Source organism: Molothrus ater, chromosome 2 (genome assembly GCF_012460135.2).
Source record: "Molothrus ater isolate BHLD 08-10-18 breed brown headed cowbird chromosome 2, BPBGC_Mater_1.1, whole genome shotgun sequence".
In the NCBI taxonomy this organism is placed as follows: Eukaryota; Metazoa; Chordata; class Aves; order Passeriformes; family Icteridae; genus Molothrus; species Molothrus ater.
Genome location: NC_050479.2, coordinates 82,292,193 through 82,316,898, shown reverse-complemented (window position 1 = coordinate 82,316,898; position 24,706 = coordinate 82,292,193). Strand labels below are relative to the sequence as shown.

The following is a 24,706-nucleotide window of genomic DNA, read 5'->3' as shown; positions in this document are numbered from 1 at the left end:
AGTCACTAATTGGTGTGGTTACCCTTTTTTTAGGCTGTTGGAAAGGCCAAGGGCCACATAGATGTGAAGCAGCTGAGTCAGTCTTCTACCTCTTTTGCCCTCAGGTCCAGCAGACTCATGGTGGTGGTTGGAGAGCTGTTTCAATGTTCTCTGTCAGGGAGAAACAGACTGTCTCAGCTTTATCTTGTACTCTCTGATTGTTTGGTTATAAGCCTCTCACCGCTGTTTGGTGGGACTGGAGTCTGTAGCTGGAGCCTTCTGGTGTGTGTCACAGTGAACCCTCCAAAGGAAGGGCATTGGAGGCAGTGGGAGATAGCACCCTGACTTTGGACTGACCATAAGAAGCTGGTTTCTCCCAGCTTGCATTTCCTCCCTTCATCAGCTCTGTAGAAATCCTCTAAGCAATCTGGGGATTTACTGAGGATAGCACTTCTGTAATACATTCCCCCCCCCCCCCCATTCCCCACATATCTGCCCCGTACTTCTGCTACACTTACCATCCTTGACTCCATCACCTCATTCTTTACCTGATCTATAGGTACTGGTGGGTTAGGTACTGATGTTTTGCCTTACATGGTATCTGCACTGATGGTGTGTAAATCTGTCTATTTTCTGATATCTTGAGGGCAGGTCTTTGATGCTGTGTGTAATATCTAGATCCTCCTGGACATAGCTGGATTTGGACACTGTCCTTTGCTTTCTTGTCTCTGGGTTTTTCTCTCTGCCTAAAATCTCCACCTGAATCTCTTCTGGCTGTTGTTTCTTTCCTGGGAGGTTACAGACCCCTTTTCTGGGCCCTGTGTTGGCAACACCCTTGGTAGCCCTGGAGATGGAGGTGTGGATGCTCATCCTCATGACTTGCTCAGCTGCAGCAAATGCATTTGTCAGCAGCTCAGCTCTGCATTTGTCTCTTTGGTCCTTCCCATGCTGTGAGTGGCATAGGAAGCCACGTGGATCTTCCCCCATGCAACCCTGCCCATCTCCTGTGACGTTGCTCAAGTATCAGTCACTGCATCCTGCCAAGGAGCTTGGATTTGGGGCATGGAGTGTGCTGGATAATTCCTAAGCTCCTCTCTGATCACTTCCCATTTGAGCAATCTAAAGATTCCTCAAAAAACTAAAGAAAATTATCAGAGTAGTAATATTCCTAATAGCATCTATTATTTATTTTCTTCTAAAAACCTCTTGTAGTCAGATAAACTGTTACCCCACTTCTCACGCTGCTTTTAGGACATGAGCTCTTTCTGTTTTTAAGGCAAGCAATGATGCTCTTGTTTTAAAATGAAGTCCCCTACCTCTTCTGCCCTCATGTGTGCCCAAGCCCTGCTCTGTTTGCACCCAGTGTGCTCCTGGAGTTGCTTATGGTGGTGTTCGGGATATTTCCCTCACAGGAGTCAGTTACATGATCCCCTCAGACAATGTGATAAAGTCCATGCTGTCCTTTGGGGCTGATGTAGTTAAAAGCAACACATTTGGGAAGATCTAGGAATCAGTGTCTCAGGTCTGTGGAGCACTGCTTGGAAAGCTGACACCAGCATCCCTAACTTGTGGGCAGCCAGGTGAGACCATATGAGAACCAGAATGGGGCCAAGGTTTCACAGCAGCTGACTCTGACTACGTGGATGCCCCGGCTCAGAGTGAAAAATGTTCTTCCTGCTTATCAAGGATCCATGTGCGTGCCAAGAGACCTTTGTTCTGAATATTTGGAGTAATAAAGTTCAGCTGGGATAAAAGGGCATGTCCCCACTGGCTTGGTTCACACAGTGTTGTGCTCTCTGTCTCTCTTGCAGCTGCGTAAATGAGTATGGAAGATTATGATTTCCTCTTCAAAATTGTTTTAATCGGCAACGCCGGGGTGGGGAAGACCTGCTTAGTCCGTCGCTTCACTCAGGTAAGGCTGGCTGCCTCTTGGACTGTGGAATGCTGGGATGGGGACAGCACTGGCATGGGAGCATGGAGCCTGGGGCTCTGCACTGAGGGCTCTGCCAGCATCACAGCTCCAAAGCATTTTGTTGCTCACACCCTTGGTGCATGCATCACATACAGTGGCACACTGGTACAAGCAGTGCATCTGTATCTAATGCTGCACCTGGCCCTGTTCTGGAATTTGTGTTGGAGAAACCTCATTCCTCTCTGAAGGTGGAAAATCCCCTCTGAAAGCCACTGGACATCTCCTCCTGTTTTGGTGGCATTCTGGACCAGTTATAAGACCAACACGTTTCCTAGTCTCCTCCTCAACCTTTGCTGCACAAAGTGCTCCCTCTTATTTGTCATTAGTAAAGAAATAATCTGGGTCCTGAGCTGTCAGTCCAGTGTCCTTTTTTGTGATCCAGGGCAAGGGAAGACTTTGCATGATGCATAATAAAGCACAAGTTGTGGGGTTTTGGACTCTCCACTAGGAATTGTCAGCAATTTTACCCTTCACTGTTAATTTTAGTTTTGAAGCTATAGTGATTTTAGATCACTATAGCTCTCCAAAAACATGTGGCAACCAGTGGCAATAAAGTTAGTCATACCCAAAAGGTTTACAGCAAAAATCTCTGGCAACTTCTGCTGCTTGTTCTTTGGCAGCACAGCTGCTGTAGGGGATGGATGTGCCCCAAAACCAACATGACTTGGTAGACTAGAAATCCAAAAGCTCTCATTTCATTTACTGCTGCTCCTTTCTGATGGTGCTGCAATCAAACACCACCAGCATTGTGCTGTCCCTTGCCATTGCTGTGGCACTGGTGATGGCTGGCACTACTGTGCTTCCCTCCTGAAATGTACCCCCATTGTTGAGAGCTGCCAGAAATGCCTGTTGGTGCCACAGGGTGCTGTGGAGGGAAAAGGGAAAGCATGAGGTTGCAAATGCATCTCATCCCACACAGATGTTCACACATCTTTCTATGCATTGGGAAGTAGGGTGGAAGGTCCTCACACTTTCCCTGCTTCTTCCAGCTGTACAGAAGGGCTTTCCCCCTCTCTTTTTCCCGCCTTTTCTTTTCCTGTGCTCCTACTTCTGAAGTTGATGACTTGCAGCATAATTAGGGATGTATAAGGCAGGGAAAACAGAGTTTGAATGTATGGTAACTTTTGTGCTGGGGAAATGTCACACTCTAAATGTGATGGAAGTAAGTGTCATGGGAAGGGGACATCGGATGAATGGTTTTGAAGATGGAAAAGGGTGAGGATTGGCACCCAGTGAGACTTTTGTCTTGTTCTAGAAATAAATTTAATCAAACTCTTGTTTTCTTCCAGGGGCTTTTCCCACCAGGGCAAGGAGCCACGATTGGGGTTGACTTTATGATTAAAACTGTGGAGATAAACGGTGAAAAAGTAAAGGTAGGAGCCTGATGTTTTAAGATGTAAATTCATGTGGCTGTACCATAGGTGAGGTTTCTTGCTGCAGCCCTTCCTCTGCTGGAAGACATTCAAGGTTGTCTGGCGTGGCTTGGGCAATGCAGGGTCTAACAATCTGTGTGCCCCTCTCCACCATTACTATCAGGATTGTAAAAGTGAACCTGCTGGAGAGGAGAAAATGGAACAGGGAGACGTTGCAAAACTTCTGTCCTTGCTTAGGAGACAGTGATGTCATGCCTAGCTTGAGGAAGCCCAAAGAGGCATTTCAGTGCAGCCTCTGCTCGCTGTGTTTCTGACGAGCAGAAATTTGTTGCAGAAATTCCCACTGGGATGTGCTTGAGGAAAGTCTTCTCCTGTGTGCTCCCAAGATGGCCACTGGGGAGAACAGACATCTGAAGTTGTGTGGTTCTGCACATCAAAGGCTCATCTTCCACTTCTGCCAAGTTACGGATTTGGGAGAAGCCGAGCCAATCACAGTACTTGTGTTGCAGCAAACAGGTTGACTGCAAAGGGCAAAGTTCTCCATATTTTTAACTCTTTCACCCTCTAAAATAGCATTGAAGTCACTTCTGGGAAACTGTCCTTGTCCTAAGCTGACTCCCAAACTGAGCCTGAGCATCACTTGGCAGTGAGCTACTTTGCCTGGGCCAAAACACACAAAGCATGGGATTGGAGACCTATCTCATGCTTTAATGGGGTCCATGGTTGGGTTCCAGAGCTCAGAAATGTTGGCTGCTACTACATTGTTCATTAGTAGAGGTTTCACTTGAGCTGCTATGGTATTTGAGATGAGAAAAAAGTAGTTGTTTGAGCCTCTAAGGTCAAGGTGTCCATGGTCCCTGAGCTGCTCCTGGATTTACTCTGCCTGCAGGAAGTTCAGGGGCATCAAAGTGAAAACCAGCGGTTTTTCTCTTGCTGTCTTTATCAAACCCAAGAGTGGCACCAGTGTGACAGTGGCTGGGTGTGACACTTAAACCTGTTTTTAAGCTCGTGTAAGTGATGGCATGGAAATAGTGGACTTGGGCAGATTTTCAGCCCTGGGTTTTTTTTAACCTGTACCACAGCACCACAGAGGGGTTTAAGAAGAAAATGGGGTGCTGTGTTGCTAAGTTTAGGACACGTTTTGAGAGCTGCAGTCATGCCAACAAGCTGCAACTGCTGCATGAGGAGCTTACAAACCTATGGGAAGTGGTGGTGCTTCTCCAGAAGACCTTCCCACCTGAGGAGGTGAAGGAAAAGGGGTGGAAAATCCTTCACCTGATCAAAGCCAAGTTTATACTTAGCATGTGGCTGTGCCAGTGGGCCAGAGCAGCGGCAGGGAAGCAGAGAGCATCGCGTGTAGCCCAGGTGGTGCTGGTGCTCATGAATGCTGCTTGTCCCAAGCTTCTCAGACAGCAGAGATGTTTCTCTCAGCCAAAAGCAGCTCCAGTGAAGCAACTCAGAGGATCTGAGCTGGTAAATGGTGTGATCACTGTACTGGAGGTGGAATTTGTTCTGTCTTGTATACATAGTTTAAATCAGTGGCCTCAAGGCTGTCCTGGTCAGTAGAGGGAGAAAAGCAGTCCCGAGGGACATGAATCCCATCCACTTCAGATACCTCTCCTTTTGAAGCATCTGGTTCTCTGTCAAATTCTGCTGGAGCTTTAGAACATCACTTGTATTCGAGCTCTGGGGTTTGTACTGGTGAACTTACCCTCAGGATTTGTCTGTGTTTGAAGTGTTGCTCCTGTCACATAATCCTGTTTTAAGACTAATTTGGACTGAAGGTGCAAAGTTCTTAAGAGAATATTGGAAGCAGTTGTGCCAGTATGAGCTGTCTCAGGGGCAAGGATGGTTCAGGGGAGCTCTACAAGCTAAATGAAAAGTCTCTGCTGCCTTGCAAATGTCTGATGAATGCACAAGTGTCCTCTCTGCATCACCTTGGGGCAGGATTGTGTGTCACAGGACCTTAGCACGTGCTAGCTGGGATATCTGCTGTATTTCACATCGCCAATGCTGGGTTCTAAGGTCCCTCTCCTGCCCCCACCAGTGCAGTAAGTTGGAGTTGCTGGAGCTGTTTCAGTGACAAAGCCTTGGTGGGAGCTTAGTGTGATACATTTGGGCACTGGAATGAGCCCTCTGGTGTTTGGAAGGCAGATTTCTTTCAGTGGTCTTGTAGCTGAAACTTCTTGAGTAAGCAGTGCTTGTGAGAATGAACATTTAATGAGAGGGGAAAGCAGGAATGAGTCAGAGAACAGAGCTGCTCTGGCTGTTAGCTGTTTAGGAGTGCCCAAGCCATGATTCTCTTGCCTCTGTGCTGGGCAGCCTCCCCTGCATGTCTGCTGGGATCCAGAATGAGGGAGCAGAGCTGTTTACCAAAAGAGTTTTGAGACTTGAAAATAAATTATGCATTTCTGGGGAAAAATACTTTCCAGCTTTCAAAAGAGCATTATAAAGTCAGTGAAGAGGGACTAGCTAGTATGAAAGCTGTGTGCAAGCTTTTCCAGATATGAGCAGCTACCAAAGCTCACTGCCCAGTGAGCTGGGAGAGCACTGTGCAGTTGTGGGGGGATTTTGATCTGCCTGGCTTCTTCCAATAAACTCCAAAAATAGTGCAGCACTTGTAGCAAGAGGGCCCACAAATTGAAGCAAAGCAGGTAGCACTTACCATGCTGGTCAAAGCTAAGCATCCTCAGTGCTGTGAGCAGAGGGCTGTGCTGTCAGGGCTTAGTGGAAAGCTAAATGTGTGTGCAAATGTTGGGAGGCCATGAAGTATCAGCTGACACCAAGAAAATAAGCATCTGTGTTTTCTGCAAGCTGAGTCAGACATTGTCCTTTGGTTACTCTGGGGGGGAAAAAATTGTACAAATAAAATAGTTGCTTTGAAATATTTTATTTGACAGAAATGACCAATGAGGGAAAGTGTGAGACATGCATTTTGGGTGCAGGAAGAGTTTATCAGTGGCTGTAAGACTGGGGCTCTTCCCTGCCTTCTGCACCCAGCTCACAGGTAGACTCGTGTCTGCTCTCCCCAGGTCCCACAATCTCTTCTGCTTTAAGTGTTCATTAGATTAAAGCAGTGGAAGAACATATTCACATCAAGTTTTTATCAATTTAGAGATCTCCTCAATAAAGGCAGAATATATATAAGCTGGAGTTATCCAGCAGACAGTGATTAAATGTTTTTCCTGGGAAACAGCTGAATAACAACAGAATTACCTGTATCTTTCCATCTGCCAGAGTTTGGTTTGTTTTAACAACGACTCATTCATTATCTGGTTTTCATGTGCAAGTAATTTCACTTATGGTTTTGTGTGTTACTTTACAGATACCAGGTTCAGCCATTTAAGTACAGCTATGCCTAGAGATAAAAGCACAAAGGTGCCCAGGAGCTGTGAGCCAGCCACAATTACTTTCTCTGCAAAAAAGTGTTGGTTTTGTTGTTTTTTTTTTCCAAAATTATACCCCACATCTAAAAGCTGCTACTGGGAGCTCTCATTTCAAACTAACATGTTTATGATGAGTTGCTGGCATAGCTCAGCTTTGGAACTGGGCAAGAATAAGGTTTTCTCTTTACAGGCTGCTGAATATATGGAAAAAATCTCAAATACTTTACCTTTTTCTTCCCAAAATACACAGGATTTTGGCTGGAAATCATCCTTCCACATATTTAATTCCAAGGAGAGATGCTTTAAAAAAATAAAAGCTGAAGCAGAGAAATATTCTTTTATCTTGAAATTACGTTCGTCATGGATGTTTTTCTTAGACTTCCTTTTTGAAGAATTGAGGTTTTGATGACCCACTAAAAACTATCAGATGGTCAAAATATAAAATCCGTTTAAGTGTAGTTTCTATTGGGAAATGTAGGCTTTGTGGATTCAGAGGGTTTGGCAAACATTCATGAGTTGTTTGGTGGTGAGACACAGGAACAGGCTGTCCAGAGAAGCTGTGGGTGCCCCATCCATGGAAGTGTTCAAGGCCAGGCTGAATAGGGCTTTGAGCAGCCTGGTCTGATGGAAGGTGTCCCTGCTCATGGCAGGGGGGATGGAGATGGGTGGTCCCTTCCAACTCAAACCATTTTGGGATTCTGTGATGTAGCCAATTTTGCATGTTGGGAAGGCAAACAGTGAGCAGCTGGATGAGATGGCTGAAGCTGTAGAGAGGAAATGTGTTCCAAACTTTAGATAAGCTTTCAGCTGAGCTCCTTGTTCAATCCTGTGTTTGTCACCCATCACTGTATTGTCTCTGGATAACTGCAACCAGCTTCATGAGCTAGAGGAGAGGCATTGTTATTCCTTCTTGGGAACGGAAGCTGCTGTTGTTAAACTTCAGGGGTGGGAGAAGTTACTGTCTCCCTCTAGCCCCTCCAGGCTGGCAGCTCTGCCCACTGCAGAGGGAGATGCTGGAAAGTTGCATGGAGGCTGACAGACCTGTGGCTTCCAGGGCTGTTGGCTGTGACAGTGGTCACAGGGGTTTTCAGGTGAGGGAAGAGACGAGAATGTTGACTCCATGTTCAGAAGGCTTGATTTATTATTTTATGATATATATGTTACATTATAACTATACTAAAAAGAATAGAAGGAAAGGTTTCATCTCAGAAGGCTGGCTAAGCTAAGAGTAGAAAGGAAAAGAATGAAAACAAGGGTCTGTGCCTCGGACAGAGAGAGAGAGAGCCAGCTCTGCCGTGACTGGTCACTAAATCCAAACATCCACACGAGACCAATCACGGATCCACCTGTTGCATTCCACAGCAGCTGATAACCATTGTTTACATTTTGTTCCTGGAGCCTCTCAGCTTCTCAGAAGGGAAAAAATCCTAAGGAAAGGATTTTCACAAAAAGATGTCTACGACAGTCGGCCGCAGTGCCAGCTGACTTTGTGCCTTGCATTTCAATCCACAAGTGCAGGAACACAAACAAACAATGCTGGGGGAGGGGAAGCCAAAGGGAGAAGAGCAAAGTGCTTTCCCAGCATTGGTTTTACCCTGAAGGTAATTTTTTAGCTCAAAATGATGCCGTTATCAAATAAAAAAAATTAAATAACTTTTTTTTTTTTTTCCTCCTTTTTCCACCCTTCCTTGCTGTGGCCAAAGCTGCAGATCTGGGACACAGCAGGCCAGGAGCGGTTCCGGTCCATCACGCAGAGCTACTACCGCAGCGCCAACGCGCTGATCCTGACCTACGACATCACCTGCGAGGAGTCCTTCCGCTGCCTGCCCGAGTGGCTGCGCGAGATCGAGCAGTACGCCAGCAACAAGGTCATCACCGTGCTCGTGGGTAAGCCACCACCACCACCCCGGGGCTGCCTCGGGGGGAGAGCTGTGCCTGCCTGCAGCCTGTGCTCGCACCATTCCTTCTGCAAACGGGATGCTCCAAGTGGTGTTCAGGGTGCCACCCCTTGAAGCGTGGTCCTGGGTGGGGTCTAAGGCTGTTGTGTGCGGAGAGGGATGCTTCCCACCATGGGGACTGAAGTGTAGATGGTGCAGCTACCACTGAGCTAAGGATGGAGCAGTTCCCCTTGTGACTCCAAGCCCAGATCTCCACAAATAAGTAAGGATCTACTCGAGCTGGTGATGTGTAAGATCAAAAAAAAGAGGGTGTTCCCTTCTTGCCAGGGGACTTGTATACCCGAGGGAATAGGGGCAGGAGAAGAGGATAGCAGGTATCCTGTTGGGAGCAGGGGAAGAGGATCTCAATGGTATCCTATTGAATATATTCAATAGGATACCATTGAGCAGGTGAGGGGAGGGGTAACCAGAGGCCAGACCACCAGGGCGTATGAGGCACAGGGGTGGATGAGGGAGAGACCATGTGATGGGAGAAGGGAAATAATCTATGTGACATAACGTACTCAGTGCAAATTTCAAATCGCCCAGTGCAAAAGAACAACTAAATAAACTATTTAGTGCAATGCAACAGTGATGCTATACTCCATTGGTGTGGGAAAATCAATCCTGTCTCAAGTGGTCAGGATCTGGGAACAGCATCAGGACATGGCGGTTGTGTGGATGATAGCGTTCATAGGTGGGGCAGTGCTGCTGGAAAACTGGATGTTCTTGAGTGGATTTTAGGGAGACTAAAAATAAACAACGGAATGTTATATTAATCTGTAGAGCTTCAACTCAAGGCAAAACAGACCTCAGGCCATCTGTCTGCTACAGGCAAGGGGAAGGTTATTTTGCCTACCAGTGCTTTTCCATGCTCTGCTTGCAGCATCTGATAGTTGGGACTTGGCTTTTAAAGGTCCAAGAATATATAAAGAACAGTGGAAAAATAACTTGGGGAAAGCTAAGAAGTTTCGTGCTACAGTGTCACCTTTAATAGTTTGATATTTAAATGAAAAAATCTAGGTCATTGTAAGAGGTGTCTAAAAGTGTATTTTAAAGGAAAAAAAAAATCTTTTGAGTTTAACATGCCCCAGTGCTACTTCAAGTGAGCTATGGGGTTTATAGAGCTTCCATACAAGAAACTCATGCTCCATGAGTATGGCCTGGGTACAAATGGTGCAGAAATATATAATAGATGACTAACAAATGTACATTAATTTTTTTCAGTGAACATTAAGTTAATTGATAGCATCTACAGCACAGCATATAAATCATATTGTAGTCATAACACACCCTTTGAAGATGGTGACACCCATAAATCACTTGTGTTGAGTAATAATCTGTTCAGAAGGGTAACTTCAGTGCAGGTAGTGGGTCCAAGACACTGCTCTATTGGGAAAGGAGATCTCAGAGGGGAAGGCAATGAGAGAAGGCTTGCTGGTGGAAACACCACCTCTTCCTCCTACGAGCTCTCACAAAATTGCTGGTAGAAGTGGGGCCAGGAGAGGTTTTCTCCTGAGCCTGGTGAGTCTGTGGACAGAGCAGTCTGTTATTGAAGGTCCTGGTCTGTTATCATTGTTGTAAGATTGATTTACGGCAGAAACATCATGTTTGAAGTTAAGTGGCCAGAAATAGTGTATAATCATATCAGATGCTGGCTTGAGGCTTTAATCAACTCTCTGCCAGACAGATCCCTCTGAACCAAAGGGTTTGTTTCTCACCCCACCTCACTCTGCAAGTGACCCACAAGCCCATCCCTCTTCCAGCCTCCACAGCCAAGTCCTATACTGGAATATTGAAATGGGGAACCTTCCTTCCATGCCAGGCTTTTTAAAAGCTTGTAACAACATGATGAATATCACATTTAGTGTCTCCTATGCTATAATTGACATTTTAAGTGCTCCTCAGAGCAAGCACAGGAGAATTTTCAATAGATGTTAGCATGGAAATCCTTTAATGTTGGTTGATAGCGGCAAACAGATGCACTGTGCTAAATTAAAGCATACTGGCTTGGATGTTTACAGGGCATATTTCATTACATGAGCTGATATTAAATGGACTTGAGTGTTTCAGGGAACCCATTATTTGGAGGAGAGAGCAAGCACTAGGAGTTACATATCCAAGCTACTGTCCATACATACATCAAACCAAACTCCTATTTATCCTTCATAGACCTCAGTTTCTCCTGGTTTTGAAATTAACTCCTTTTCTAAAATATTTTATCAATGCAGGTAATAAGATTGATTTAGCTGATAAGAGGGAAGTCTCCCAGCAAAGAGCTGCAGAGTTTTCTGAAGCACAGGATATGTACTATCTGGAAACATCAGCGAAAGAATCGGATAATGTGGAGAAACTCTTCCTGGACTTGGCCTGCCGGCTGATCAGCGAGGCACGACAGAACACCCTTGTGAACAATGTCTCATCCCCCTTACCAGGAGAGGGGAAAAGTATCAGCTACTTGACTTGCTGTAATTTTAATTAAAGAGCTGGCATGTGATTGCCCCTTCTGCCATGGGCCAAGTGGATTTTTTTTTTCCTATGCTGGGATTTATCTACTTGAAGGAGTTCCTGCCAATCAGACCCATCTGGCTTACTCAGAGTCAGGTTACAGTCCTGGAAGCATGGCAGGCTGATGGTTCCAGCTGCATGGCAATGTAGCAGAATACAACAGGGTTTAAATTTCATTTTTCTTGCAGTCTGTGGAGCAGATCAGAAAAGGAAGAGTTGCACAAGTGCTTCATGTAATGCAGAACATGAGCTGCTTTGTTTCCTTCTGTGTGAGAGTAGACCAGCCTTTCTTGAAGATACTGAAGAGATCAAAATCTCTCTTACAGAACAATGTGTTTGACCCTTTTTAAAGTAAAACAAAGTAAGAAGAAACGCAACAATGAACACTGACTTTGGACTACCCTGGCAATCTTCTGGGCTGTCAGTGAGCGAGCTCATAGGATGTGTATATAACGTCTGCCCCTGTGTCTTCATGGAGGACTCTGGTGTTTGAAATAGTGTTATGTGTCTCATCTACAGGCACTTTCATGAACGTGGAATAAACAAAAAAAGTTACATATAGCAGCATTTTCAAGACTGAAGAAGACATGGATACGGCTCAGTCGCTCCCTTTGGTGCTAGCAGTTCAGCAAATATTCCATAGGCCAAATGTAGTCTTACCACATTACTGTCTTCTGAATGTGTAACTTAGACTGGTTAGGAAAAAACACTAATAAGCACTGTTCATAAAAATAAAAAAAAAAAATCTCATTACCTCTTTTTCTAGGCCTGAACATAGTGGGAAAGGACTGTGTGCTTCTTTGATATCCAACACAGGATGAAAAGACTTTCCAGAAATAAAAATAAATAAATAAATTAACCATTCCTCCTCTAATTAGTCATGTCCTGATGTAAAAAGTTAGCCTTGGGAAGGATGTTTGGTGGACTTGGCAGAAGTGCACCAGATGTGACCAAAGTCTTGTGGGTGCATGGATGGCGTACAGGGGTTCCAAGGAAGCACAGTCTGAGCTGGCACTCTGCAATGTGTGCAGCTGGAGAGCAAAGCCTGTAGATACAGCTCTTGTTGGAAGGCAGGTGTACAGATTTGTAGAGGGTTGGTTTGATGGTAAGTGGAAGTAGCAGTGGGTTGCAAGTGGTCCTTCCATGCTGCTCCATCCAGCTCTCACCTTGTGGAACTGCTCTCAAAGGTGCTCTTGGAGGTCTGTTCTTGGTATCCGGGCTCTCTGCTAGGGTAGCTTTTAGGTTCAGGGCTGTAGGGTAATTTTATTTACCTGATGCTTTGCACCCTTAATCCCAAACTCTGGTACATGTAACTGTTTAGGCAACTTCTTCCTACAGAAGCTCTGAAGGGGAAGCAGCCTGGAGTTTGTGATGTTACTCCACCTCTAGTGCCATACAATGCATTGTAGTTTGACACCTTGGCATGGAAGCGAAGTCAGGAGATAGTGAATGCGCACATAAACAATTATATTTAGGAGTTTGAGTTCAGTTTAGCTAATCCGGATAAATCTCTCCTGGTGATTATATGGCTGTGATATGCTGCAATTTAGAGTTAATCAATTTAATATTATTTGGCTTTTACTGAAGACCATAACAGAGCTTTTGTATTGATGTAAAAAGCTGCCAGTAAGTACTTATTGAAAAAATAGCAATTAAAAAAATGAGGCATTTTGAAGTGCTTTTTTTGTTTCCTGGGAAGATTTTTTTGGGCTGTATCATGTTGTGCCTTTGATATGTAACAGGAAGTTGACTCTGTGTCAGAGAGAGGGGGGATTGGTTTGTCATAGGGCCATTTTTAATATTTTCTTGTTATTTTTAGGTCATTTTTATGACTAGTGGTAAAAGGAAGATATAGAAGTTGTGGTATGAAGCTTGTTTGTCATTTAGGTAACATTTAGCAAGGAGCTTCTGTAAGTGTGAGATGCTGGGGGACACGTCATCTGCTGCTCTGCTCTGGTCCGTTTCAGCCTCTGCTCATGTTGTAATCCGGAGGATTTGGAAATGTGTGGGACTTGGTGGCTTCTGCTGTACTGGACCATGTGATCTGTGCTGAAGAGCAGTATCTTTTTTCTTGAGCATTCCCCAAATCACCAAATGCAGCTTCATTTGAGCTTGTGAAGAGCACCCAACTCCAAGAGCTGATTCTGCCCAGCTCTTAGATAGTTCTTTAGAGCTGGACTCATGGTGTTCCATGGCTGGTAAAACTCCAGTTAAAAATCAATACCACGTGCATTTAATTTGTAGTAGGTCTTAGTCCCTGAAGCTGGACCTGTCAGCATATAATTGATAACAAATAGGGCAGGGCTCTTTGATCAGCTTAATCAAGGAGGAAGGAGACTGCCCAATAAAACACCCATGGGTTACTCAGCCTGGTTTCCAAAAAGATCAAAGCTGGGCAGGTACTCTTCATCCCTGCTGAGTAGCACTATGAATGCATTTTAAAGTGTTCCTTGCATCACTTCTGGAGCTGGAACATGACTGAACAAACTGAGGTGGTCAAATAGCAGAAACTGCTAACTTTATTTTCTTGGATATTTACTTTGTGGTTTCTAGAAGACTAAATCTTCTCCCGGTGCTTTCCTAATCAGTAGGTGACTATTTTGGATACTAGCTGCCTACTAGCAACTTCAAAGCACTGGTTCTTTTTATTGCTAGTGAATCTTTGTGTAAGGACCCCATCTCCAGACAGTGATGTGCTTTTGTGCTGGGGTGGAATGCTGTGGTTGGGCTGATGTTCAAGTAAATGACCTGACTTCTCCAGTCAAATTTGAACTGATTCCTTTCAGTGTTTATTCTGTGTAGACTTAAAAAGTTGAAAGGAAACAATGATGGTATGTGCAACGCTTTTTACGCGGTCATAACCAAAGCTGTAGTTTGAGACTCACCTCTCTCTCTGCTGTTTGCAGACACGCCTCTTGTTGAAGAAGTGGTGTTTTATTGTAGTAACTCCTTTCCTGGAGTTACTTTTGTACACCTCTGAATATCTCTGTAGTGCATACAGCCAAACCTTCCTTGTAGCACTGAGGGCTTATCTTCTCTTCTGCAGTCTGATCCACTGCTGAAGGCTTCCCAACTGGAAGAGGAACTTTATCAACTGCAGAATCTTGAAAAATAAAAAAATCCCAATTATGTGATAATCAGTTCTCCAACTAAGCACCTTGCTAGATTTTTGAGAGAATTGTCAGTAAAAGCCTTGTGATGCTTGCTGGATAAAGTATCTAAAACCCATGCAGAATTGATATAATGGGACCAAATTTGACTGGGAATGTTCTCTACTATCTGAGGAGCCAAACTTTTAGTGTGGTTGCTGGATTTGAATGTGTTTTGAGGGTGATATATTCACAGCCATGGAGTTCCTTATTTCTGGCTGAATGTTAATTTTTGTAGTAGTCCTGTAATGAGACCCTTTCGTGACATTTTTAGCACAATGATTATGTCCAAGCAAGAGCCAATACTGGATGGTCAACAGCTGTTTGCTTAATCTAGCAAGCCTGTTAGCAGAGATTAATAGAAGCATCTCTGAAAACTGGGTGGCCTAAACTCTGATTTCCAGTGGGAGCCACTGATTCAGTCAGGCTGATCTTGAGTAAACCACCAAACATTCAGTGCTTCAGATCACTGGGTGTGAAGTACTTGCTGTGAAGTTTTGCATTGGGTGTTGACACAGAGCTTGCTGAGACAAGCCATGACTCCCTTCTGTCCATATTTGCATTCCCCCATGAAAATGTTAGGGGACAAAAATCCCAAATTAAAAAAAAACCCTTCAGGTCAAAGAAATAATATGGAAAAAGTGAAATTATGAGCTCTGTAAAGAAAGGGGATGTTGTGTGCCTCATCCTACCTCGCACCCTGAAGTCTTGATTTGACCTCCAGGTAAGAGTATGCAGTCAGAGAAGTGTTTGTGCTGAATGCCACATTGCTCTATGATCATTATTTAATGAAAACCACACATGACAAATTATCAGGCAAGATACTTTGTTCTTTGCTGTAGAACACATGAAACAGCCCCTAAAATCTGTCAGCCTGCTGGTGCTGTTTGTGTTTTTTTTGGAGATGGCTGTGTCGGTAACAGTTGGCTCCTGCTAGTCTAGGTTGAGCAGTTAATGGCTATCGAATTCCTTCAGCATCAGTAATGCCAGCAGCAGACTGGGGCTGACACAGGAGACAGTGATTTGAAAAGAGGGAAAGTCGAAGTTAGTGATGCAGAAGCACGGTGGGTGCACACACGTGGGACAAGAGGCTTTCCAGAGCTTTTGCTGACAAGGGATGCAATTAGTTAGAGCCAAATCCACTGGGTTCTGCCTTGTTTGTTATCCCTAAGGACTGCTGTTTGTTCAGCTGCTTTTCCACTTGTCTTCTCTTTTCAGTATGAAGGACTGTCTGTAAATCAGTCTGAAATGTTGAGCTGGCATGATTCCTGCAGTCAGAGACTGAATTCAATTGGAAAATAGGTAAAGTTCTCCAGCTATTGAAACAGGCTGAGCAAACATGTAGGATACGCTGCCCTTTGGGAACCTGGGGTGCCATTGGGGTCAGATATGGCTGGATACACGGTCACAGAAACCCTCTCCTGGCTGTGGGGCAGAAATGAATGCTACAGCCATTTCTGCAATGGAAAGATGACTCTCTGGATTAGAAAATGCAAGTAAAGAGATGGCTCCGTGTGCTCATTTCTCCATCCCATCCTCTTTTAAAATTATATCTATGGATTCAATGAAAGCTCTGGGCTTTCATAAAGGTTTCCTTTGAAATTTAGTCTGAAATTCTACTTCTAGAGTCAAAGCACCAAATATCCTTATGTGATTGGCTCCTACCAACTCTACCAACAAAGTCTTTTTTTGAGTTAATTCAGTTAGAAAAAGGTGTTTCTAGAGGATATTTTGGGAATTCCCAGTGAGCAAGTATGGAAACTCTCCATCCTTTTTAAAATAGCTCTGTACATAAGGGCTCACCAGAAAACCCTCTGGAGCCAAAGGAAATATTCTAATCCATTCTAGTAGTGAAAATCCTGTTAAATCAACATCTTTTCTTCCTCTTTTTATAAATTTTGTCATCCTAACCAGTTTTGGGTTTGACATCACCCTTTTTCCTTGTGTCTGTTCTATCCTATTGTTCCTCTGGGTAATAATTGTTGTAGCTGCTGTTCAAGGATCATCATTTGGAAGGACAGTCTTGTCTTATGATGATGAATGGTGGGGAAACAATAGCTTGATTTCTTATAAGCACGCAGTGCATCCTAACCAGAGCAGCCTCAACTGGAACCGGTGATGTCTTTGAAATGCAATCATCCACTTGAGCTGTAGCTAAATGTACCATAAATGTTACTGACCTCACATCTGCCTCAACTGAGGATTTGTCTTGGCTGGGAAAGCAGACAGCAGGGTAGTCATGCTGACCATGATGCAGGGCTCCCAAAGCAGCAGCTGCCTTGCTCTGACTTACCCTTCTAATCACCACCTCACTCACCTGACCCAAAGTAGCCTTTGCTGTACTGAACCATATCCAGCTGGGATAGATCACCAGCTGTTGTCACTCACAGACACCATCACAACCTTTCCCCTCATGTGAACGAGCTGTAACTTAAACCAGAAGTAAAAGCTGTGCCATGTGAATTACAGGTGTGTGTTTCTTTCTCGGTGGGAGCCACATATTCAGAAAAAAGCCTCATCTCTAAAGCTTCCTCCTTCAAATACAGTTAATGGGATAACTGGGGAAAGATAACTCAGAGCAGAAAATGAGGTGGCAATGAGTGTAATTCAGGCTGTAAATGTTGTCAGTGAAAAATTAGACTGGTTTTAAGAGCACAGCCAGGATCAACAGCTCAGCTTCTCTGTCTGGATGAACAGGAGCTGGGTTTACAAGACTCAGAGATTGTCTCTGTTTTCACGCTAATAACTTGCAATTAGGACTTGGTGGATGTGACCACATTTTTTGAACAAGTTATCCTTTTCCAGTAAGCTCAGAAAATAATTTTACCTCTGGTTAGTGCTACAATATTACTCAAAAACAGATGCCAGTTTTACATTTGCACCTTTGCTTTTTCCACTTATGCTTATCTTAGGATAACATTCTCAAGGACATGCACACTCGTGAGTACACAGTGGTGGTGTCCCTGGTGAGCATTTTCTGAATCCCTGGTCCTCAGGCAAAAAATGACGTGGCCAAAACCTGTGCCAGTCATGGTTTTAGCTGTGCACAGTTCCCTGGGGCAGAGGGGATGTTCTTATGCTTTCTTGGGCAGCAGTCAAGGGCTCTGGAGTGTCTGGTGTCACATGAATGCAAACCTCGGCACTTCTCAAATCTTGATTCCTCTAGCACCCTTCATCAATGAATCTGCTCTTCTCTAATTACTGCTCATGCCTCAAGCACTGTGGAGGGATGATCTGATTGCATGAAACACTAGATCTGACTCCAGCTTTACTTAGAAAGAAGAGCAGCAGAGACTCATTTTCTGTGCCACCTCGAGCTTCTTACCATGGACATAAAGTTAATAACTCAGTAAGCCTCTTCCAGCCAGGACACCCTGTAAGGAATACTTCCCTTCTTACAGGACCAATAAAGGAGATTCAGACATTCAGAATTTATGGGAGTTTGGTGCAAATGAGTTGCTCTCTAGTGAGTAGGTGGGTGCTGCTCTCCATCCAGTGAGACTTGGGGTGGTGTGGAGGGAGAGCTGTCCCTGAGGAGGGGGAGTGGTGGGAAAATCTCTGAGAGCTGGGGTTGCATCATTGCCACTGAGCTTTAGTAAATGCAGTGTCCCACAGTGTCCCAGCAGCTGAGTCTTTACAGAAGGGCAAGCAGAGGAGAGGGAATGCCAGTTTCACATTTTAACAGAGGGGGGATTAAATATTTGGTCTATGGTGGGGAGAGCTGCTATGATTTCAGGCACTGCCATTGCCTCAGCTCTTACAGACCTTTGGGGAAGACAGGGTTAACACTCACCCCCACACACAGCCAGCACTGAAGGGGGAAAAACTAACTTCTGAAGCCAACATTTTAGTAGAGAAAAGGCCCTCTAATGAGAGTATGGAGCAAGCCCAGTGCTTGTTACTATGCTGATTGGGAGTGACAAGTATATCTCTGGATATTAGGGAAGTAGTTTAAAATATGCCATAGTTTTTAGCATAATAAGATGCACTGCAGATATGTTACATCCATTTTATTCTCCACAGCTGTTTACAAAAGGAAAAAAATCCCCAAAACCCTGAGATTGGAGCAGCTGTAGTCACTCAGCTGTCAATATGGGACAAGGCTCTTTCTGCTCTTTTATTTCCACTTCACTCTGTTCTGCTGCTCATATTTGGCTGTTCTGTGAATTTGCAGATCATGAGATTTTTTTCAAACTGCTTTTGATCTATACAAAAAGACTCACCCCGTTCTCATTTGAATTCATTAATACTTTGAGTAGGCATTTTAATTTTATGTTTACTGGCTTGTTTCCCTTTGTAATGTTATCTAACTGACAAGTTTGTCATGCTCTGCATTACCTTTAGACTTTTGAATCTAAAACATTTCCTCTTCCCTGAAAGCTATGATAATTTTCAGAGATGCTACAAAGGCATCTTCATTTCCTCAGGAGAAAACCTGAATTACCCTCAGCTTTGATTACTATCAAATCAACATTGAAACATGTAATTTCTTTTACAGCATGAACAAAGTATATTTTACACCATCAACTATAGTTTGAATTGTAGTTTAAAAAAATCTGCTTAAGCACTAACAGCAGCATTTTGTTTGTGATTTCCATGCCAGGGAAGTCACAGCATTAAAGGAATTTTCTGTGTTGGAGTTTTTCCTACAAAAGTCTGCTGTCTTTTTCCCAACAATTGTGAATTTAGCACAATGTACAGAATTTTAGCAAGAACCCTCATTCCTAAACATTTGGCCAGAAGGATGAGGAAAGGATGTGGTTTTTGTTGATCAAGCACAACCATTTCAGTGGAGAAAATGCACTACTGCTGGTCAGACAATTGATCTCCTTGGTGGGGTAGTGTTGTCTTTGGGGAGGGTATAGGTGTTAGCAAATCACCAAACTGTGAATCGTTCACTGTCAGAAGCGTTTGGCTTGTCTCTTCTTTAAGTTCTTGTGGTCACATGTGGTACAGTGGGCTTGAGAAAGGAATGTGTTTTGGATGACCAGGATGATGAATGTATGATGCTTCACATTTATTTGTAATGTCCTTTTTATACTTAGAAATTGCTTACATGTGTATCTGTATGTAAATAAATGTTTAATCCTTTCCACTTGGTGTCTAAAGTGTTGGATTTGTTTGGTTTTTGATTTGGACTGCAGAGCAAAGTTGCCTTAAATACAAAGCATTCAATTGACATGATTTGACATTAGACCAGCAAATGAGCGGCTACTGAGGATTTTCTGCTTGGGCTGAGCATACGGAGGCTCTTGCAGCACTGAGACCTCACAAGAAGAGCAGATGTAGAGCTGCTGCCCATGGGAGCAAGGTCCCTTTGCAGTAGAAGAGGAAAAAAAAACCAAAAACCAAAGCTCAAAATAGGAGAAATTATAGAGATTTGAAATGCCAAAGAAATGCCAGCATCAGGCACTAGAGGGTGGCCTTTGACAGGGGCACCGTCCACCCACTGACCTTGCAAACCTATGGCAGGTTAAACTCTTGTTCATGCAAGATGCTGGATTTGTGTAGGATAAATCCCAGATGATGTTTGGATGCTTTGGTTGTCTTTTATTCTTTGACCTAGTCATTTTTTTGTTTTTTAATGCCATTCCTTCTGTTCAGCCTTCAACTTGCTGTTTTCATCCTCACTGAACTCCCCTGGAGTTCCCCAGTGACCTGCCTTCCTCAAGGCCTAAAATCCTTTTGGACAAGATCTCCCATTTTAAGCCTTTTGTCTTTTGGTAAATGCATTTCAGTTTCTGCTCTGACTTCTTCTGGGGATCAGGTTTCCTCCCCTGTGCTCTGCCCCACATCAAAGATGACTCCTGCTAACACTTAACACTGGGAAACGAGCTGTGAAGCTTGAAGACACCATGTGTCTTTTATTGCCTCTTCCGCTGACCTTGAAGCTCCTTCCTTGGTAAATGTCTGACATGAGGGCTGGACCATCTGCTCTTCCTTCCCCAGGAAGCTGGCCATTTGAGTCTGTGAGAGAACAGACAGGTATTTGGATAGGGAAAAGTCCCTGTATGCTTCCAGGTAGGTACAAGGCAAAGACAGGGAAGGAAACATCCTTCAGATGCTCAGACCTCTTGGGAAGTGAATATTTACAGAAAGAGAGGAGGGCTGGAGTGTGTTGCTTTTGGGAGTGTGTTATGTGTTGCTTTTGCTGGAGAAAACAGACCAAACTCTTCCTGGGGAAAGGTGAGTGGCAGCTCTTCCTTCCAAGGAGCATGTATCCAGTGGGATGTGCAACCTTTTTCTTGTTCAGCAGGTGTAGCAGCAAGGGTACAGCCCTGGTACGGCCAGGCTTTGCCGAGGGTGAAAGGAAGGGGAGCACACAAACGCTCCCTGCAAAAAGGGAACAAGCTGCCCAGGGGAGCACATGCAAGGCTGACTGACTACAGGAGTGAAAGCAAGAGAGCTTTTTGTGCCTCTCTTCCTTCCTCTCGGGGTCAAAGTCTCCCTACCGAGCATATGGGGAGCTCTGCCCAGAAGATGCCATCTTGCTGACAGGGGCCTGTCACACAACAATACTTTTTGCTCTCACTCTGTGTGCAGTCCTCTTGCACAAAGCACAGGAGATCAGAGTGCTCTGCTTTAATTTCAATGGTATGGCACAGACAGTCCTGCTTAATTTAAAATCTAGTCTTGATTTATGGATTTCTATGCATAGGGAATCAATCACAAACCCAGTGTGCATTTTCAGGAGTTTTATTACCCTCAGAATTAAACATGCTGAGCTTTAGTCTTTTTGTACAAGCTTATAATTATAATCACATCAGCCTGCACCAAAGCTATCACTTACCCTGGTATGTGAAAAAAAATCACTCATGCTGGACCAAACATTTCATGTCAAGATGCTGTCAGGTATATGATGTAGAAGCTCTAGCAGGGTTTCATAGCCAGCTGCATCAAGTCTCTGGTGTCTCACTTGGATCAGCTCTAACTCCTGGTGATAGAGTGGGTATCAGTCCAGTTCATCACAAGGGAGTGCTTAAAGAGCCAATGATAACTGCAGTACCCTATTATGTGCTGTAGTAGAAACAACTGGTTTCAAGTGTTATGATGTCTTAAAACCTTTTCTGTATTGCCTTCCCTCTGCTCAGTGATTTGGGTATGAGTAACGCTGTCTTTCACTTCATTTCTTCTACATAAGCTATACACGCAGATTTATAATTTCCAGGCAGGCAACATTTCTTACTCCTTTTCCACTTGCCCCAAGGGTTCATCAAGTTGGATTTTATTTGCAATACATAAAATATTTTCAATAGGCACAGCACTTGGTAAATGCAGGCATGAGCCCAGGCCTTTTCACTTGGCCTCATCCTAGGGCCCTCCCCTACCCCAACTGAAGCAGCCCTGGTGTGGTTATGGTGTACTGATTTGCTGGGCTAAAGCTCAGCTGCACAACTCAGCAGCAGCTTGCAAAGCCCTTGTTACTTCTCCTGGCTGTGCCAGGAGGCCTTGCGTGGGGAGCTCTGCGTCCTTTACAGCAGAGCCCTGCCATGTTCTGCAACATGTTCTGCTGTCACTGGCACCACACTTTGCAAGCAACTCTACTCACAGGTTACCTTGGTCACAGAACCACGGAATGGCTTCTGTGACCCATTTTGGGTTGGAAGGGACTTCAAAGATCTTGTTCCAATCCCCCTGCCATGGGCAGGGACACCTTCCACTACACCAGGTTGCTCAGAGCTGCATCCAACCTGGCCTTGAATGCTTTCAGGGATGGGGCATCCACAGCTTCTCTGGGCAACCTGTGCCACTGCTCACCACCCTCACGGTGAAGAATTTCTTCTGTGTATTTAACCTAAATTTCCCCTCTCTGTTAAAAAACATCATTAGTTTATCAATTAAACATTGTTAAAAATTGTGATGCCTGATTCTGCTCTTTTTCTATCTCTCTCTTTGCTATAGCAAGATGTTCCTTTTTCTTCTGTTTATGTCTAGGGTTCAGGAACTGCAGAGCTCTAGGCTTGGACCTGTCAGAAGAAATCTTGCACCTCTTTCCACTGCCATCTGCTATTGCAGGATCCTTAAATACCAGTAGAACTTTTGTGCTGTGCTTGAGATTCTTGCTGGGGACAGCAAGAAGAGATAAGGTCTTTCAGTGATCTCCAGAGCTGTGCTCCCTGTCCTTTCAATGCCAGGCAAGTCTTTGAACTTGTGCCTAAATTTCAACTGTAAATAATGAGGAAAAAAAAAATAACCAAACCAACCAATGCTGACTTGAAAAAGCTTCTTTGTAGAAGGAAGTTACCTGTGCAGACCTGCTGCATAACCATGTGTGACTTTTTCTTGGGTCAGCCTACAGGAATGCCTGCAGCCTCAGCACATCTGCACCCTTGGCAGGAGAGGCTGTACCTCATTTATACCCTGCTCAGCCACAGGAAAAGCTTGTTTGATTCCAAATACCCTCCTCCCTCCCATCTCTCAAAGGGAAAAGCATTTGATTAGAAGGTGCAGAAGTTAGGCTAGAGACTGAGAAACTGAAAATGTTTACCTGTATGTTCTGCGATGGTGATCTATGCTAAAAATCATGGATAAGGAACAAGGTAGTGAGAATAAATGCCCTTATTCCTGAAAAACTCTTCTGAACAAAGAGAGAGGCTTAAGTAGATGCTGTAGAAATTATGAGGCCTCAAACATAGGAAGATAAAAACATCTGCCTTGCAGCTGAGAAGGAGCCAAGTAACCCCTCCCTGTCACCAGTCACAATGTAAATGGTTCATATTCATTTTATACCTCAAAAGAAAAAGTCACAGCAAGTACTTTTAGGTCTGCTTCTGGGTCTACAAGTGTGGTGCATCCCCTTCACCCCCTTGGGCCACAGTAGGACCTTAAAACACTCACAACAAAATGTCAGCTGCTCAGATCCTGTGACACTAGATTCCCACATCCTTCTGCAGAACCTGACCTACAAGCTTACAAGCAGCAGATCCAAGATTTCTCTGTTCAATGATCCCAAATGCAGCTGGTTTGGATTTGGGATACAGAAGACCTTAAAGGAAGGAGAGGGAATACACTGTCAGGAATCTGCCACTAGCAGTCTTTAACTTGAAAAAGCCTGGAGGAAAACTGGGAGCTGCTGCCAAGCTCTCAGGATGGCCCCCTCCACCCAGCTCAAGGCTGTCACAGGATCTCAATGGGCTCAGATACAAGGCACCATCAAATCTTCAATGAAAATTTGGCCCTTCTCCCAAGAGTCATCAGGCAAAAATGTGGAGTGGACATGGATTCCAGTGCTGCTCTTGTGATGAAAAGACAGCAGTGAACATTAAAACACTTCACCTACTTGTACTTTATGAAGTGAGATGTATTCAATACTCACACATTTACAAAAGCGTTTATTGCACATCCTCATTAATTTTCAAGAGAATATAGTAACTAGAAATTCTCATTTCCCTCATCTCTGTGGTCCAAAGGTCTGAAAATAAACCTAATTCCTCTTTGCAAGATACATGCCGACAGGTGTATAAACAATTTAACTTTTAAATAGCTCTTTTCTTCCACCAGGTAATTCCCTAAAGTTTAAAAAAATTAAAAAGAACACAACATAGAAATGTTTCTTTCCTAGTATTTTGGCTTCTTTGAAAAAGGGGTCTGTGCTTGGAGGAACAGCTCAGGGGACCAGACAGTTGGCCTTTCCAACACAACCCCTGAATAATTTCCACCTGAGAGGTGATTCTCACCTTCTGAAGGGGAACAAGTTTTCAGGACAGGATCATTTAAAAACAAGGTCTTGGTGACACTTGCAGATAAAGGAGTTGTTAGAATCCTGGCTCTTTCCCCAGGGCTTATTCTCTCATTTTGGATGAGATTTTCATCATTTTCACTTCTCTTTCTGCTTTCAGAAATAGAGTTCCTGCCAGTGTGCTTACAGGTGGATTGCAAGTCAGCAGCCCAGCTATCTGCTTTTAAATTTAAAGATGCAGTTGGTTTCAGCCCTTTGGTTGAAGATGGAGGGATCCACTCCTCCAAGCTGGCAGGCAGTTGGCTGTTCAGGAACTTCTGGGAAGCAGAGCTAACACTTTCTTTGTCTTTCTTGCTCCTTGGTCTCTCACGTTTCACTAACTTGCCGGTCAGCTGCTGCAGCAGAGTGTTCTGAAAGGAAGACCTGGATCGCTTGCCTTGGGAATGGATTTTAGTGGGATTTTTAGGGGTGAAGAGGGTGATGAAAGAGCTTCTTTCCCCAACAGGCCATAGTTTCTGCAGAGGTTTTGTCATAGGAGTTGACTGTGAATGAGGAACGAAGTCCTGAGCACAAACTGAACTGCATTCTGAATCCCTAAAGGAGTAAGTTACAGGTGTACTGTGCTTGCTAAAAGCATGACGGCACCTGGGTAGGGATGAGCTCAGTTTTGAACTGTTACAAGGAACACCTCCAGGAGAAAGCACTGATTCAGCTGTGACCTCT

At 44.2% G+C, this 24,706-nt stretch overlaps 1 protein-coding gene across 1 annotated transcript in view; it reads left to right on the top strand.

Annotated features, from left to right (window-relative positions):
- RAB30 (RAB30, member RAS oncogene family) overlaps positions 1–19,399 on the top strand; it is a 49,126-nt gene extending 29,727 nt beyond the window's left edge. Inside the window, exons 2-5 of the mRNA XM_036378675.1 lie at positions 1,791–1,891; positions 3,241–3,324; positions 8,414–8,597; positions 10,879–19,399. Coding sequence (XP_036234568.1) covers positions 1,799–1,891; positions 3,241–3,324; positions 8,414–8,597; positions 10,879–11,129 — 612 coding nt within the window. The 5' untranslated portion in view covers positions 1,791–1,798 and the 3' untranslated portion in view covers positions 11,130–19,399. The remainder of the gene's footprint in view (positions 1–1,790; positions 1,892–3,240; positions 3,325–8,413; positions 8,598–10,878) is intronic.
- The last annotated feature ends 5,307 nt before the right edge of the window (positions 19,400–24,706 follow it).